Source organism: Ptychodera flava, chromosome 2 (genome assembly GCF_041260155.1).
Source record: "Ptychodera flava strain L36383 chromosome 2, AS_Pfla_20210202, whole genome shotgun sequence".
In the NCBI taxonomy this organism is placed as follows: Eukaryota; Metazoa; Hemichordata; class Enteropneusta; family Ptychoderidae; genus Ptychodera; species Ptychodera flava.
In genome coordinates, this window is record NC_091929.1 from 46,636,419 (window position 1) to 46,654,651 (window position 18,233).

At 37.6% G+C, this 18,233-nt stretch overlaps 2 protein-coding genes across 2 annotated transcripts in view; one reads left to right on the forward strand and one right to left on the reverse strand.

Moving 5' to 3' along the window:
* Window positions 1-18,233, forward strand: part of LOC139150517 (uncharacterized) — a 161,919-nt gene that overhangs the window by 117,695 nt on the left and 25,991 nt on the right. The window lies entirely within an intron of this gene.
* LOC139150533 (melanoma-associated antigen E1-like) lies at window positions 16,949-18,093 on the reverse strand. The gene is made up of 2 exons (XM_070722964.1): window positions 17,740-18,093; window positions 16,949-17,701 (listed from the first exon to the last, which is right to left on the reverse strand). Exons 1-2 carry the CDS (start codon window positions 18,091-18,093, stop codon window positions 16,949-16,951), a joined length of 1,107 nt encoding a protein of 368 aa, XP_070579065.1.

Genomic DNA, 18,233 nt, shown 5'->3' on the forward strand with positions numbered 1-18,233 from the left:
CTACATCGCATCCTTTCTTACAATGAATGAACCATCAGTTTCCATTGCTATTACGTGAAATTCGGCCTCACCGATGTCCCTGTCCTGATTCGGAGAGCAATTCCAAACTGCGTGTTGAGGTTCAGATGTCTGATTTTTTTTTACATTCAAAGGGCTTATTGATTTACAGAGAACGCCTTTCTTGATTTTACATGTAGCTGTAATTATCACATGAGGGCAATTGAAAATTCAAAGCCAAATAGCCAGCGGGAAAAAATTCGACGACTCGGTCTTACAAGCGCTCGCAATGAAAAACTGAAGACGGTGTCATTGCTCCGCAATGTTTATTGTTGGTTGTACGGGCAGTTTAAAAGTCATGGACTTTCTCCACAGTAAAATTCATATAGTACCATACCAAGAAGTTCCCTGTGCATTTCAATATGTCTATTTGGAAGCAAAAGCGTCACAGACATCACCAGTACTAGTTGCGAACTTTACCGGTTTTCGATATGAAAGATGCAATATATTATCAGCGTTGTTCACGTTGTGTTTTGAGTCTGATATCGAATATAACAGGAAAAAACTAACGATTAGAGTGACGACAGAGACCATGCCCGATAAGGGAAATCAACATCAACTATTGCATTGAGCAGTGACCTGAACTTCAAACTGATATTTAAATGTCGATAAAATAAAACATCGAAATGCCTGGAGAGAGAGAGAGAGAGAGAGAGAGAGAGAGAGAGAGAGAGAGAGAGAGAGAGAGGTTGGTTTAGGCTATCGCGAACTGATTATAGTCTTTCGGATATGACTTCAGTATAGACGCTACACAGACATCGAAAATGTACATCTACCTTCCAGAAATTATAATAAGAGTAGAACAAATCCAAAAGTATCGGTTGAAGTAAATCTTCAGATGTCGGTTTCCCAACTTTGCGAAGTCAGACTATAGCCCTACTTACAGAAAATGGCCGTCAGAGACTTCTCTTAAAAAATATTATCTGCAACACCACGCTTCTTTATGATCGGTGATGACAATTTTTATTATTTTTACATTTTTGCATTCAACTCTCTTAGATTATCTAATCTGCCTGTCACAGAGTTGCAATATATTTCAAGGGCCGGCACACGATGCCATATTCGACGATTTCAAATCGTAATTACTTTTTCTGGTCGAATTGATAGGGTTTTTACGGTAACCAACCCCGCGCTCGCAGAGGCATGGCAAGCTGCGATCGATGCAAATTACAAGTCGCTATTTCACCGCACAAATTTCAATAAGACAAATAATAGCAAAAAGCAAAATCGAACATGCACAAACTATATTCTGTGTTCGGTGGCAAAAAGTAATCATCAATCGAGGGTACGCAAAATGCTCGCGACCGGGCCAGCTTAGGCACAATGTAGCTTTGTGAAACTCAGTCTCTGCGGGAATTTCCAACGTGTTTGAATTCGCGCTAAATTTTAGATCGCTAACCTAGAGGGCCCGGCTAGGCCCGACTAGCCCGACTAGGCCTGGTTTTCACTTCGCCGTAACATCTATGCCTAACAGAGTCAAGTTGAGCTGGAGAGTCCTACATGCTTGTTTGAGTTTCTCCCTCTGTGCCATCGTAATGCTATATAAACAAGTCATTGTCAATAACATAGTCCCCACTTCTAATTGGGATAACAGTCTTAGGGCACTGAAGGGCATTGAAATGAACTCTGTGCATAAGTGGTAGCAGTGTACTGTAAATCCTATGATTGTTTTCATGTCAAGGTAATATTATATAGGGCTCAGCCCTTGGTGTCGCGCCAGGGTTAAGATTGGCAATGTTATTTGTATTGATTCATGATAAAATGTAATTAATTGTTACTTCATAAACGTATATATGACAACTATGCCCAGTTCCCTCTGATGAAAGCAGTTCACGTACGTACACGACGTCAACCCTGCAGCAGTGCAGGTAGGCCTATAGATTTTCTGTAACGTGTAAAAATTTTGGACAAAAATTGGCAAGTTTTACAATGAGAACAGCCTATTGCGTTAAACAAGGGACGTATCATGCAATCATTATCATTGCAATGGTAACCGCACTGCCCAACTTCCACTTGCAAGCTGAAAACTATAGCGTTCTGTCTAAAAACTGGCAATTTTTGAATTTAATTATTGACACAGGGGGCGCCTTTCTAAAATTCAATCCCAGCATTCTTTGCGTGTGCCACCGTTCATATGCACGACAGTTTTCTCCCTTTATCTATATTAACGATATTCTGTATCAGCGACAAGGTGCACAATAATATTTATTGGCTAATAAAAGAGGTATATTTTATAAATGGCATGTTATATAATAATAATTTGTTTCGTATTTGTTTATTTACGAGTACTAAAAAAAAACATGGCGGCGCCCATGAAAGAAGGGTACACTTCCGGTAACTCGCATAGTATATTATGAATAAGCGCATGCGTAGTCAGTAAGCCGCTGGCGCGACTATCAATTAATAGGTGTGATTGATTTGTATCATAAAATAAATCCATGTGCACATATATGACATAGGCCTTTGTCCTTGTATCAGTTTTGAAAGAAATCAGTTCAAACATGTCAGAGCTATGACTCAAAACATGAAAAAATCATAACAAAATGGTTGCCTGATGGCTCAATTCTGGGGCTGATTTGCTAACTGAGAAAGTGCGGTACAGATTTTACAACATCCCTAGGTAGTCTTTCTTTCCTTGCTTTAGTGCGCAGTCTCAGACATGTTTTGTAATCAGTAACTTAGGGAGTAACATGCCATGCAAAGCGTTCCTGTCTCTGTCTGAGTGACCTCGATTTTTTATGACAAGTGCCCTTCTGTTTTTATAAACATGGTGGCCCTGGTATTTAGTCAGAAATTAGTGTTTCATTGCGTGGTATTTTCAAAAGCCAGGCAGACAGTAGCAGCCATGCAGGGTGGTGAACAGAATGAAACAAGATCTCAATGTCAGAGGCAGCTCAACAGAGCAGCCCGCATTCCCAAGCTAGCATTGCTGTGTCGTGTCATTTCATGTCTGAGTACAACTTTAACTTCAAGTCAGCGAATAAGAGAAATTGCAAAGCTTGTATGCCAAGTTGCAGGGTAAGACCAGTTATGAAAAAACGAGGAAACAGCTAGAATCTGAAACAGTTTGTTGAATTTCCATGTAATCAGTAACTTAGTGTTTGACAGTGAAAAGAATAAGTTTTTGACTTTTATTCTGTAAGACGTGTCAGGCTGTCTTACAGGACAACATGTTTACATCAGGTAGGCGATCAGATTTTCCAATGAAGGACAATTTCACAAAACAAGTTTGGTGCTTATGTTAATACAGAAAGCAATATAAAGGAGGTTTATTTGTATTGCCAGCTTTCCTGTAGTACTGTAGTAGCTGATAGGCCACATGAATATATTATGAATACATGAATATATTATTTGTGAATGTCACTAAACAATAAACTGTCAGTTAGCCAAAATCACAAATGCCAAATATATGTAAATTGTAAATTTGAAAATATGTCATTAAGAATGGCTAATTCTGGCTAATCAATTTTGGTCTCAATTAGCCAGAATGGCTAACAGGTAAATTCAGCCAGAGGAAACACTGAATAAAGTAAAATAAAATAAAAACAATAAAACATCAACTTACTTCAGGTAACACATCAATAACATTTAAACAGCTTGTCATGGTACAACCTGAAAAGTAATACAAAAAATGGAACGGAATTCACAACAAAATACCGCAATTATACGGTATCGCTCAAATTTGATCAGAATTGGTATATACCAGTATGGGTTACCAATGATCAACAATAAATGTTGTTTCTATCTGTTCAGTGGAGGAAAATTCTATGTTGATGTTATGACAATGATTTCTGCACAGTACAACCAGAAAAAAAAACAGGAAATATTAAACCAGAAAAACAGGAATGACAAAAGTAATTAAGGTCTGAAACTTTAGGTACTGGAGGTCAACTTTAGCAACATGCATAGCAGAAACAAGCCCCTCTTAGTTTGAGTATAGACGGTCTTCGCCCCCTCTACTGTCTATGGTTTCATCAGGTCTGTTAATATGTAACAGTTCATGAACAATGACAGGAAATGAGTCAAGATCAGCGGAGTTGGCCTATTTCTTACTGGCCTGCACATTTGCAGGATTTCACTTTTTCTTACCTCATTTGCACATTTTTGACACTGATGTGTTCATTTGAGCAAATTCACTTCTCAACCCCTACATCTACCTGTACACCCAAATACTGAGACGGTAGCTTTGGCGGTATGGGAGCCTTTGTGTGTGACGGACATACATCCGCACATACCCACAAATATACAGACATACAAATCAGATGCAAATGAACTGATTCAGCTTATACGATAACCTCACATTGGTATACTAAAAAATGTGAGCAAACGACACAGATACTGCAATATTAAATGGGAAAAAATTATGTTAAGCAACTCTACGTAGGTGCCTTTAATAATTCTTAGTTTGTCCTCTTCACCTTTTCCTTCAATCTTGCCCTCCCATTAGGAAAACAAATTTTCCCATTTTGCACAAAATCCTGTCTGCCTCAAGATAGCAAAACATTTGCTTTGTGCATTGAGATAAAAGTTTAAGTACAGAGTACATAGTTACATACAAAATGTGTCTTTCATAAATTCTTATATGCAACTAAAAGAATGGTAATCCATTCCATGAGTAAATACTCACAACTACCAGTACACTTGCAAAATATATATATCAATGTTTTCTGTGGGTTTTTGCTATGCTATATCACAAATTTTCAGAACCTCTAGGCTCACATTTGCAACCATTTTAACGAAATTTTTGTACAAATCATTGAGGTAAATGAAGACAAGGAATAAATAATTTGGTACCATTTTTTGAGATACATCATCTACCATATCACCTCGCAAATGAACCAATACAGAAAAGTTCTCATACTAGACACTAAAACAAGAAAGAGTTTAGAACCTGCTAAATAGTCCTGGAAATATTGCAGGCAATCAACAACAACTGGTCTCTTGTCTCCTTCCCCTCTTATCATATCTTTGATAGTATTTCCTAGGTATTCACTTCCCTCGGGTAGCACAACAGAATATTGATCTTTTCTGATATTTTCAATTGCACCCATTGGACTGACGAAGTAGGGGACAGATTCCTCATGTGGAATGTGCCCATCGAATAGAATATAATATAACAACCAACCAGCCACCTAAAAAATAAACATACAAAAAATGCACTGCAAACCGGAATAATTTTTTAAGATCTAATTAATTCAATATTCTTCTTTGTCTACCTTAATACCTATATATACAGGTGGTGTATACTGCTTGCCTGTCTTTATGTATAGCTAGAAATTAATTAGTCAATGAACAAATGTACGTGAACAGCCTATTGCATTGACATATTAGAAGACTGCATTTCACTGAACAGTTTTAACAAAATTCAGTTAATGTCTTGTGAAAATATTCTTTTTAAAGTTACAGGATGTTCAAAGCTGGATATTTATAATTGATTCCCTGTATTCTGAAAGAGTGTGGCTATATCGCAGACAAGTGATTCCTCGTAGTGGCCGTAGTGGCCGTACCCCAAGGGATACACGAGGAATCATGAGTCCTTGATGCAGCCACACCAGTGAGGAATGCGGGGCATTATATATATATTATATATATATATATATATATTTATATTTATATATTTATATATTTATATATATCATATGCATAGACACTGGTTTATTTTAAAGGAAAATAGATAGAAAAAATTAAAAATATTCCCAATAAAAAATGGAGGGACTATTTTGAAGTTGTTCGTGCATAATATTTGATACGATATGGGTCATGAACACTGCCATGTCAAGTGAGTGCAAGACCCCATGCGATAAGTAGCCCTTAGCTTACTATACCGATTATACTACAATCTACCTTTAGGAGTGAATGGACAGGGTACACATCAGAGGTGTTATTTTGAACTCCGGTTACTTACTTTAAATTGAACTGTAACACGTGAGTAACAAATCATTGAAAAACATTTCTGCGGTGAGTGACAAACATGCACAGCCCAGGTGCACAGCTCGGTCCACGTATCGCCGTGACTGATTGGCCGTGACCGAATCGGTCGCCATGAAAGACATTTTTGCATTCGTCATTTTTCATTTCAAAATTGAAAGCTTTGCATTTTAATATGTTTCAAGAATAAACTATTTTACACTTTAACAATATACCTCTCTGACAATTTTATTTCTGGATTTGGAATTTAGAAAAAAACAGCTACAAGTAAACTGCAGTTTTCTGATTACCGGCAATGGTTTGTAGAACCTCAACCAAAGAAATAACACTGGCATGGGTGCATGCAAATATTTGAACTGAAACAGACAATATTTAAAGTTGGAATTCTTATTCATACAAAATCTTGAGTCACAGAAAATCTTGAGAGTTGTTGTTACTCTGAGAGAATTGGCTTGCATTTGCGTCTTGAGAACTATCGCTGCTATCATGAATAACAAATGCCCGGTGCTTCGCTTCCTCCTTCGTTCAAGTTGTTGACAAGCTGTACAGCTCAACATTCCTGTGACACTTATCGTGACATTTAACCAACATCCACTCTATGTGCCCCCTCCCTAAAAAAGACCACCCCTCCTGATTAGAAACAAATTTATCTATTTATTTATCAGCATCAATTACGTGACGTTCTTCTGCAGACATTTGTTGTGGCAGACAGATCATTAAAAGTGACACGACAAATTTTTTTTCTCCTGTAACATTTGATAAAAAATTGCCGTTACTTAAGTAGTTCATATATGTTACATATATGGTTTATTATTACCCCATATTTCCTTATGCTTCATAACTCTTTCACTTTTGATTTCTGGGTGTATAAAACTTGATTGAACAGCTGATTTGTGACTGTTGACAACTTGAATAAAAGTAGTTCCGGCCCCCGTATCGCTCACATTGTGGAATATGGATTCATTGACGCCATATTCCTGTAGTATTATTTCATATAAAATCATGGGATAACAGGTCTATGCATATGATAACAGTAAGTATCCTGCTGGAAAACTTATCTTTTAAAATATACTTGCACATTCTGTTTCCCATGACAATGTATACATCATGGAAGGTATACAGACATGGTAACCTTAAATTTGCATATTCCATTTATATTGAAAATAGGCACACAAAGTTAAAGAGAATGTTTGAAGGCTCAATTGTTTTTGTGTAGCCATCTCGTCAAAATCACTGACGAACACACCCAGTATCTATAGTAACCTTAAAACAACTTGAAATACTTTACTGTGTACCTAAATATAATTGTCACGTATTGCACTCAACTAGAAATTATAAGTCTACAGAGAAAGTGACCAAGAAATGTGTACCTGTATGTCAGAAGATTTTCTGTACTTTATACAGCCAGTGTTTTCCATACATTCTTTCGCTATCCAGCACAATGATCCTACAGGAGCATTTGTAACTATGGTGGCTCTTCCATATGTCTGCCGACTGACCCCAAAGGCTGCTAACATAAGCGTTCCATCTTGACCTACAAATGCATATATGAGACAATTAACATCCCTAAAGCAGACTCACATTAAAACTGCCAGTTCAACCTGTCAGATTTGTCTCCACCTTTGGAAAGTGTGATTAGTGTATACTGAGATCAGAAGGATATTTCAAATAGAAATTAAGCATTAACATTTAAAAGAGGCAAGTCAAAAACAGCAAAGTATATGTAGCCTGTTGTTCTTGCTGACTATCAAGCTCTTATCTATATCCCTGTTACTAAATGGCAATGTCAATATCTAGCCTTTAGCTTATTGGGACTGGGGTATCCATATTCTCCACTGCTTACACCATCCCCTTATGGTAATTGCAGCACTCAGACCCTCTTGTAAAATATTTCCTGGAAATATACACTGCAGGTCAATTTACCTTGGATTATCAGTGTTCAACACAGACAGATATTCACGTATGTAAGGGTCACAGTTCAAACCCCCAACAGGGACTGGTAACTGGGATTCCCAGTTGGCTTCAAATACACCCTGGGACCGGTCCAAGTTAAGACTAGCTTCCAGGACTGATCCTAGTTGGCCTCCAGGACCAGTCCCAGTTGGTTTCCAGGACTGATCCCAGTTGACCTCCAGGATCAGTCCCAGTTTACTTGAGGGACATATGCCCAATTTGTGAACTGGGACCACTATGAAAAAAAAACTGTTATTGGTACTGCTTTTATCTTTTCAATCTACCATAATTGTAGTATACGCAACATTTAATAAATCCCAATTAAGGCAAAGTTATGTAATTATTTGTTTTGCATCTGTGTACACATATACCGGTAGGTTCTGCTGTCTATGGTTTGAATAGGATTTGACCAAGTAACTTTTCTGCCTACAACTCTTCATATACAAAATTTCAAATCTTGTAGTATAGCTTACGGTATGATGACCACAAGAAGAGGAAGTTTTTGATGATTTTTGTATAAACACTTATGCTGTTATATGGAAATAATCATGCAAATATAACTTGTGTGTTTTAATTTCTTGTATGTGTTTTAGTACTGCCTTCCCGCTCATGTTTTCAATATGTCAGTGAGCACAAAACTTAGAATTTTATTACTTTGGTCTAACTGTGATGTACACAATCTTAGCGATAGTATGTCCTGTGCTATGGTGTGTGTGGAAATCTTATTGATAGAAAGACCATGTACTGATGAAAAGGGAGATAGTCAGGTGGCTTAGCAACAAAAAACAGCAAGATCGTTACACGGATGACAAAAGTGCCAAATTTACTACAGAGGTTCACATATGTGTGTAGATCAAAATTAGCTATTGCTCCAAAAATTTGGGCCACCGGAAAGGCTCGATGACGTCATAAATTAAAATGGCCGCCATTATAACGCTTAAAATGGTAAAATACAGTTAATTCAGCCAGTTTTCACTATTCTTGTAAATAAACTGACTCAAACATTCTCAATCATAAATAAAACATTGAATAAATGCAAATTAATTCTTATGATGACGTCATAAAGCAAAGTGGCCGACCAAATTCAAAATGTCCGCCATAAAATTGTCTAAAAATGTTTAAAACACTGTTAAAAATGTTAAAACACTGTAATGAAGCCTGTTTTCAGCATTTTATCACCTGAACTGAAATGAACACCCCAAATTACAGACAAAACAGATAATTGATGCAAATTAATTATTAAGATGACGTCATAAAACCAAATGTCAACCGAAAGTTACAAAATGGACGATTATGAAGTTTACTATGCTTGGTACAATAGCCCATTTACGTGACAAAATGATAGTATAAAAGTACTGTACAGTTTGTATTAATATGCCATAAACTTAAAATAAAAGATAAATGTATCAAAACTTAGCCAATAAGTTCAACACAAGTAACAAACTCTTATGAGATTATTGATTACTAAAAATGGTTTGTGTTTGAAAAATCGAATCGATATAAAGGAAATGAAGGCAACTTCACACACTGGTTCTACCTTTCCTTGTGATACGGTATAGTGGGTAGATCAATGTGGTTTGGTGATAAGGGAAAATGGTGAAACCAGTGAATCGATAGTGCTTGACCCTCGTAATGTGACCTTGGTCCCGGAATATAAGGTTTTATGTTGGTTTTTTCCCTCCTAACGGCGTTTATGTGGTGTTTCCTCCTAGCGGCGTTTCGGGCCAAAGTGGGTCCCTTCTTCAGTCACTTGAATGGTTTTGTATTCCCACATGCTCATTTTAATGGTAGCCATTGTTCATCAAAGAGAGATGCTAAAATCATTATGTTTTGGTCAGAATTTTGCGTGAATTGTTGCTCAGACCGTTCATTTTGTACTCTCCTTGTGTTTGAATTTTGCTTGAAGGAGGATATATTGTATGTTTTTCTTCCTTTCATTCGTTATTATAGGTTTTCTGGAAAACCATGGCCAGCGTTTAATCGCCCTTCATAATTTTCCAGATTCTTATCACATTGTTTGATTAGGCTGGTTTTGATGAGGTTGTGCTGACTAGTATTTTTGTTACATCATAACTTTTGTTGATGAATTATGGCTGACGTTTTGTTACATTCTTTTTCATACAAGCTATGTTTTTCTTTTTGTAATCTCTTTGTTGAAGATTTTGCGTTGAGAAATTGATCTTTTTATGAAGTCCATATTGTTGTTGCATGTACATATCTGAGTAATTCACCTTCAATTAAGCATTTGAAAGTCGTGGCAGATAAATATCGTCAGATGGTTTTTTGTGGGTTTTAAAATCGAGCCATCTCTCTCAATTGCGTCAAGGTATGAGATTTTGTCGATAGAATGTTCAATTATGAATTTCCAAGTTGAACGTAGAGTACAGGGTGTTGCACTCCTCGACAAATGTTCTGAATGTTAAAAGTTGATGTTCAATTCCTGTGTAAACCATGAACATGTCATCTTTTAAATTTCCATACGAATATTTGACCGGATTTGGGATTTAATATAACTTTCTCCGTTTCATGGTATATGATATCAGCTATTTCTGGTGAGCCCATACTGCATCCATAGATTCGTTTGTATTTTTCTAAGTTGAATTAAAATATGTTGCGTTTCAGAATAATCGACAGTTAAGGCTTTCATGTACATTGATGGTGGGTTTTTTGTATCATACCAGTTGGCAGTACTGTTTCAGAGTCCAACGCTACGATCGCTGCATTTATGGCTTCATTTTTGGCATGTTTTTCTACATTGATACCACGTCTTATGTTACCAGATTAGAGTTTGCTTGTGTTTTTTTTAATTGGTTCTAACTAGAGAATAAAGTTTTTTGTGTCCCTGGCATTTATGGACGATTGGGTTTATGACAAGGTCTAGAAATTCCGACATTTGTTTTATTGAGCTTGAGCAGCCATTTCTATTGAGACGTAGGGTGATGATTGTTTCTTCTGCTTTGCTGCTTTGGTTTTGTGTATGTTTGGCAGGAGATACCATCGTGGTGTACAAATTATTCTACTTATGGGAATAGGGAAACTGTAAATCACCTCGTCAATGATCTTCTTGTCGCAGATAAATGATTTCGTATACAATATCCACTGTATAGTCAATGTCGCCAGGTGTATTAGTGAACATTTTCCAATTCGCAGCTGTCTATAACTTTCTTTAATGTCATTTATCTTATTCACAATTGCTATGCCTCATCCTTTATTGATGGGTTTCATTAAGATTTGTTTGTTTTTAGACAGATTGTCTATGGCAGTCTTTTATGCCAGAGGCATATTCTTTCTGAAGTGGGTTGCGAATGGAATTTCCTCTATCGATCTAAGTTGCTTCGAGACAGTTTTACAATTTTGGAGTTTTCGGCGGTTACTAGTGTTGAACATGTACTTATCTTAGAACAGATGTCTGATTGATTGATTGATTGATTGTTTCTCATGATATCGCATAATCTTATGATGCGAATAAATTTATTGATATCTCATACGACAATTTTTCTAGACACTCCGGAGTGGGAATAAATTCAAGCCTTTACTTAATGCTTTGAATAAGGTTTGATTTGCAAGATTGTTGATGAATCTGAGAATCTTTCTGAGTTCTTATCTTTGTTTAACCTTCCATTTCTGCTTATGTTCTTCCTGGTGTTTTTTTTATGTTTTTATGTTTTGGGTTTCCAAACAGCAAAACTCGTCTGGTCACGTGTTTTGCAGTTTCTTTCATCTTTGAATTCCTAACCAGTCTGGTAAGTGAACAACGAAAGGCAAAGACGCTTTTCATAATATTCACGAAGGCTTCAAAAAAGTAAGCTAAGCTAGATTCAAAAAGCAAAAAATAGTCTTCTTTTTGTTCATAAAACCCTGACCGAACGATCTTTTACAGGCCGGCACATCCTCCACAAAAAGAGAACTACAGTAACTGTAGCACAAAACTGTCACCACACATGTCATCGAAACATAAAAATCCAAGAAAATTCAAACGAAAAAGGCTTCTGAAACAAAGGAAGCAAAGTCTAGACCAAAATCACAAACATTAAACCTTTTTTTCAGGGACCAAGGTCACATGACCAGGGTCAAGGCATGATTTATTCACCGGTTTCTCGCCATGTTTTTCGTTATCATGAAATCACACTACTATTGATCTACTCACTATATCGTAACACTTTCAAAGGTAGAACCTATGGGTAAAGATAACTTTATTTCCTTTATATTGGTTCAGTTTTTCAGACAGAGGTCATTGTTAAAAATAAATAATTTTATAATAGTTTGTAATTTGTGTTGGGCTTATTGGCTAAGTTTTAGTACATTTATCATTTATTTTGAGTTTATGGATTATCAAGACAAATTGTATTATTTTGTCACGTATTGGCTATTTTACTAAGCACAGTGAACTTCATAATAGGTCATTTTGTAATTTTCGGTCGCCATTTTGCTTTTATGACGTCATCACAATAATGAATTTGTATCAATTATATGTTTTGTCTATAATTTGGGGTGTTAATTTCAGTACAGGGGATAAAATGCTGGAAACAGGCTTAATTAACAGTATTTGAACATTATCAGACGATAATATGGGGGATATTTTGAATTTGGTCAGCCATTTTGGCTTTATGACGTCATCATAATAATTGATTTGCATCAATTTTATGTTGTATTTGTAATTTGGGATGTTTGCGTCGGTTCATTCAAAAAATGTTGAAAACTGCCTGAATTAGAAGTATTTTACCATTTTTCAGCGTAATAATGGCGGCCATTTTGAATTTATGACGTCATCGAACCTTTCTTGTAGCTCAAATTTTTGGAGCAATAGCTAATTTTGATCTACACATATATGCGAACACCTGTAGCAAATTTGGCACTTTTGTCATCCGTGTAACGATATTTTTGTTAAGCCACCTGACTATAGTACTTTTTTACTTTGCAAGACTAGCAACTCATCAAGGCCCACAAACATAATATGGAAACTCACTTACTTCCATTACTTGTCCATAAGTATACGTGCCGCCCAATGGGGTGGGTATTTCGGCAACTTGGTCTAAAATGGGGGTTATCATTCACACTTAAACCAGGGTCTACGATGGGGTCGATATTTGAGTGCAACACAAGAATAAATTCCAAATGTCAGTTCCCGTCTTTCCAGCAGGGTTTTGAGCTGCACCTGATAAGCATCACACCTTTTTGTGTGGCAGGGGAACCATTAAAGAGACCACCTAGCTTTAGCCAAAGTAAATATAAACTTTGTTTTAAAACACTGTCACTAATTGGTCAGAACTCCATATATAGAAGAATTTTGCCCAATAGAACATATCGAAACAAAGTGACTCTTACTATCATAACAGATCGACTACGGGAAAACTAGCAGTGCCTTGTGGACGAACAGCGAGGGTTCTTGTAGTTTGGAATTTTAAAAATCACCAGTCACACTGTAACTGCAGATAACTGATAATTTTAGAAGCTGGACAAAACTTTGGTGAGGGTGAAAGATAGTTTTCTTTGACTCGAATCTTTTTTATTTCCAAAAACGTTTTTTCGGAAATCATGGCTTGGCCAGCAACAACATAGCCTAAATGCAGTATAGTGGTAGGCTCTGCCGGCAACTCAGTCATGCAAATGCTTGATTTCTACCCGATCACATTTTTGCAAATTTTGACACTATGACTTTTGACCTTGGTCAAAGGTCATAAGGTATAAAATGGGGTCCTAAATAACAAGATTTTGGGTCTAAAATGGGCCTCAGGGTTTTTACATGCGCCAAACACCCCTACTACTTCTCAGAGCATAGTACCACTCCCCAGCCCCTCCCCCACCCCACCCCTAGCCCCGGACTGGACCGCCCTGGAGGCTAACTTGGACCAGTCCTAGAATGCATTTTGAAGTCAACTGGACTGGTCCTGGAAGCCAACTGGGGCCAGTCCTGGAAGCCAACTGGGACCAGTCACAGAATGCATTTTGAGCAAACTCACTCTAGTTCCAGTAAACAGTTCCAGTTGGGAGTTTAAGCTACCCTTACATACCTCAGATATTTCTTGACTGCGAGAGAAGTTTTTTACATTCCCTTCACCACCACATGTGCGCTTATCAGCGAAATGTTTCCAAGGATTAAATGTAGATGTATCAATATTTTGTGAACATGCACTCAAACCCAGCACATTAAAGTCCGACCAGTGATAGATGGGCTCAATTTCAAACTAAGTGTAATTATTAAGTGAATTGCCTACCTACTTTTCTTGTGACACAACATCTCGTAAACTACAGCCAGCGCACTGACGGTTATTAGGCGCCATCCCATACGGATATTACCCAACAGAAAGATTTTCACAAGTCAGTTAGTTTTACTAATTGTTTGGTACAAGTGATACACTTTGACATTGTCAAATGCAATCTTGTCAATATGTGGTAAGCATTGGAAAGTGCATGTAGTCAACAACACGCGGCGGCCAACGCCAACCCTTTGATGTGATGTTGCGAGTACACAAAACATATCTCTCATAGTCAAGAATCTGTCTGTGTGAAACACTGAAAATCAAAGGTAAATTGACCTGCACTGTAACTGGTTGAAAATACTATGAAGAAAGATCCAATGATCTTACCTATTAACCATTTTCTGGCTTGATATCTCTATGCAGAATATCAGCACTACGTAGTTCCTTCAACCCTGTCAAAAATTGTATGCACAACTCGACACGTCTATTGAAAGTTGGTACCAGTCTGTCGCGAAATGGACACGACCTATCTTCAATTAGCTCTTTGAGATTATATTCACATAACTGACTTGCAAAATATGTGAAGTCATCATCTTGTCTGTACCAAATGTACTTTAGAACATGAGACATCTGCAAGTCTTTAACTGCATCAAAGAATTCCAATTCCGATTGCACAAATCAGTGTTTATTCTCTTGACAGCAACATACTCATCACTAATTTTTCCAACGAATACCTGTGCTCCATTGCTTCCAGTGGCTATTTTGCACTGTTTACTAAATAGCAAACCATGTATCTGTCTTTGACCATCACCTTCATTCAATTTGGTAAATGCTTCTGCCCATCGACTACCCTGAAAAATAGAAATGGCATACAACTTTAATATCTTTATGGCGTTAAGATCATATCCTATAAGGTTCATTTTTTTATTGTGTAGAATTGTGCTAGGAGATGAAGCTTGCAGGTTCTGTATTATTGCTGTTTTACAGACTTTGAATCTGATTGAGCGAACGAATTTTGACGTTTTTATTAAAAGCATTGAAACTTTTGAAACTGCTTTGGTGAAAAAAATGGGGGCCTGTGGTTTTAAGCCACAAGGCTTTATAATTTGTATTTCAGCTCATTGTAAATGTCAGTTACTGAAATAATTAATTGAATTGAAAATATTCAATAAAAATAATTTTTCTGGAGGCTTCAGCAAACAACATATGATCGAGAAACAGCATGGCAATATCACTCACAATTTGATTTTTCATCTGTCATCTTTGTTCAATTTAATCAATTTATTAAATTAAAACATAAGGCAGCGCAGGTTTTTTAGTTTCAATTTACTAAGTATTAAAAGAAAACCTCTATTAACAATTCAAAGGACAATGACCACTTTGCTATATTTTCTTAAAAATCAACTTAGCTTGCAATTGAGCCATCATTCGCGCCAAGTTTGGACATATAATTCCTTACATTCGATCTCGTCTCATTACGATCGAAAGCCTGAAAATCTTACTTCAAGTGATTAATCTACAGAAACAAGCTAGCACTTCCAAACACGTACGATTTTGCCAGTAACAACGATGCGTCACACAGTGAAGTCGAGCTAGAGTGTCCTACATGTCTGTTTGTGTTTCTTCTTCTGTGCCACTGAAATGGTGAATAAACAGACTCCCAAGCAAACTGAACGAGTGTAAATGTATTGATTGTTGCCAAGGATTTCCAGCTCAAAGGACCATTACTTTGGACTTAGTCTCCATGCCAATAAAAAATTACGACAAGACACTATAACTTTAACAGATGAATTCTCTGACAAGTGGTTTGATTCATAAGTTGCTCAATATAACCTACAGTAATTTCAAATTTTCATATACCTGTAAATGATTAACACGAATCTGATATAAAAAATAGCTGGCATATCATTAACTTGTGACCTTACCAGTTGATTTTGGCACTTTGGTCCTTTACCAGGTGATGGCAACACAGTATTGTCCATTGTAACATCATTGAACTTTACCTCTGAACTTGGCAGGTATGTTTTGCAATCAGGTCCTTCACCAGGTGATGGCAACTCAATATTGTCCATTGTAACATCATTGGACTTGGCCCCCGAACTTGGCAAGTGTGTCTTGCAATCAGTTCTTCACAAGGTGATGGCAACTCAATATTGTCCATTGTAACATCATTGGACTTGACCTCTGAACTTGGCAGGTATGTTTTGCATCAGGTCCTTCACCAGGTGATGGCAACTCAATATTGTCCATTGTAATATCATTAGACTTGACCTATGAACTGTGCAAGTGTGTCTTGCAATCAGGTCCTTCACCAGGTGATGGCAACTCAATATTGTCCATTGTAACATCTTTGGACTTGGTCCCTGAACTTGGCAAGTGTGTCTTGCAATCAGGTTCTTCACAAGGTGATGGCAACTCAATATTGTCCATTGTAACATCATTGGACTTGACCTCTGAACTTGGCAAGTGTGTCTTGCAATCAGGTTCTTCACAGGTGATGGCAACCCAATACTGTCCATTGTAACATTATTGGCTTGACGTCTGAACTTGGCAAGTGTGTCTTGCAATAAGGTCCTTCTCAAGGTGATGGCAACTCAATATTCTCCATTGTAACATCATTGGACTTGACCTCTGAACTTGGCAAGTGTGTCTTGCAATCAGGTCCTTCACCAGGTGATGGCAACTTAATATTGTCCATTGTAACATCTTTGGACTTGCCCTGAACTTGGCAAGTGTGTCTTGCAATCAGGTCCCTCACCAGGTGATGGCAACTCAATATTGTCCATTGTAACATTATCGGACTTGACCTCTTAACTTGGTAAGTGTATTTTGCAATCAGGTCCTTCACCAGGTGATGGCAACTCAATATTGTCCATTGTAACATCATTGGGCTTGACCTCTGAACTTGTCAAGTGTGTCTTGCAATCAGGTCCTTCACCAGGTGATGGCAACTCAATATTGTCCATTGTAACATCATTGGACTTGACCTCTGAACTTGGCAAGTGTGTCTTGCAATCAGGTTCTTCACAAGGTGATGGCAACTCAATATTGTCCATTGTAATATCATTAGACTTGACCTCTGAACTGTGCAAGTGTGTCTTGCAATCAGGTCTTTCACCAGGTGATGGCAACTCAATATTGTCCATTGTAACATCATTGGGCTTGACCTCTGAACTTGTCAAGTGTGTCTTGCAATCAGGTCCTTCACCAGGTGATGGCAACTCAATATTGTCCATTGTAACATCATTGGACTTGGCCCCCGAACTTGGCAAGTGTGTTTTGCAATCAGGTCCTTCATCAGGTGATGGCAACTCAATATTGTCCATTGTAATATCATTGGACTTGACCTCTGAACTTGGCAAGTGTGTCTTGCAATCAGGTCTTTCACCAGGTGATGGCAACTCAATATTGTCCATTGTAACATCTTTGGACTTGACCCCTGAACTTGGCAAGTGTGTCTTGCAATCAGGTCCTTCACCAGGTGATGGCAACTCAATATTGTCCATTGTAACATCATTGGACTTGACCTCTGAACTTGGCAAGTGTGTCTTGCTATCAGGTCTCTACAAGGTGATGGCAACTCAATATTGTCCATTGTAACATCATTGGACTTGACCTCTGAACTTGGCAGGTATGTTTTGCAATCAGGTCCTTCACCAGGTGATGGCAACTCAATATTGTCCATTGTAACATCATTGGACTTGGTCCCTGAACTTGGCAAGTGTGTCTTGCAATCAGGTTCTTCACAAGGTGATGGCAACTCAATATTGTCCATTGTAACATCATTGGACTTGACCTCTGAACTTGGCAAGTGTGTCTTGCAATCAGGTCCTTCACCAGGTGATGGCAACTCAATGTTGTACATTGTAACATCACTGGACTTGACCTCTGAACTTGGCAAGTGTGCTTTGCAATCAGGTTCTTCACAAGGTGATGGCAACCCAATATTGTCCATTGTAACATTATTGGGCTTGACGTCTGAACTTGGCAAGTGTGTCTTGCAATAAGGTCCTTCTCAAGGTGATGGCAACTCAATGTTGTACATTGTAACATCATTGGACTTGACCTCTGAACTTGGCAAGTGTGTCTTGCAAT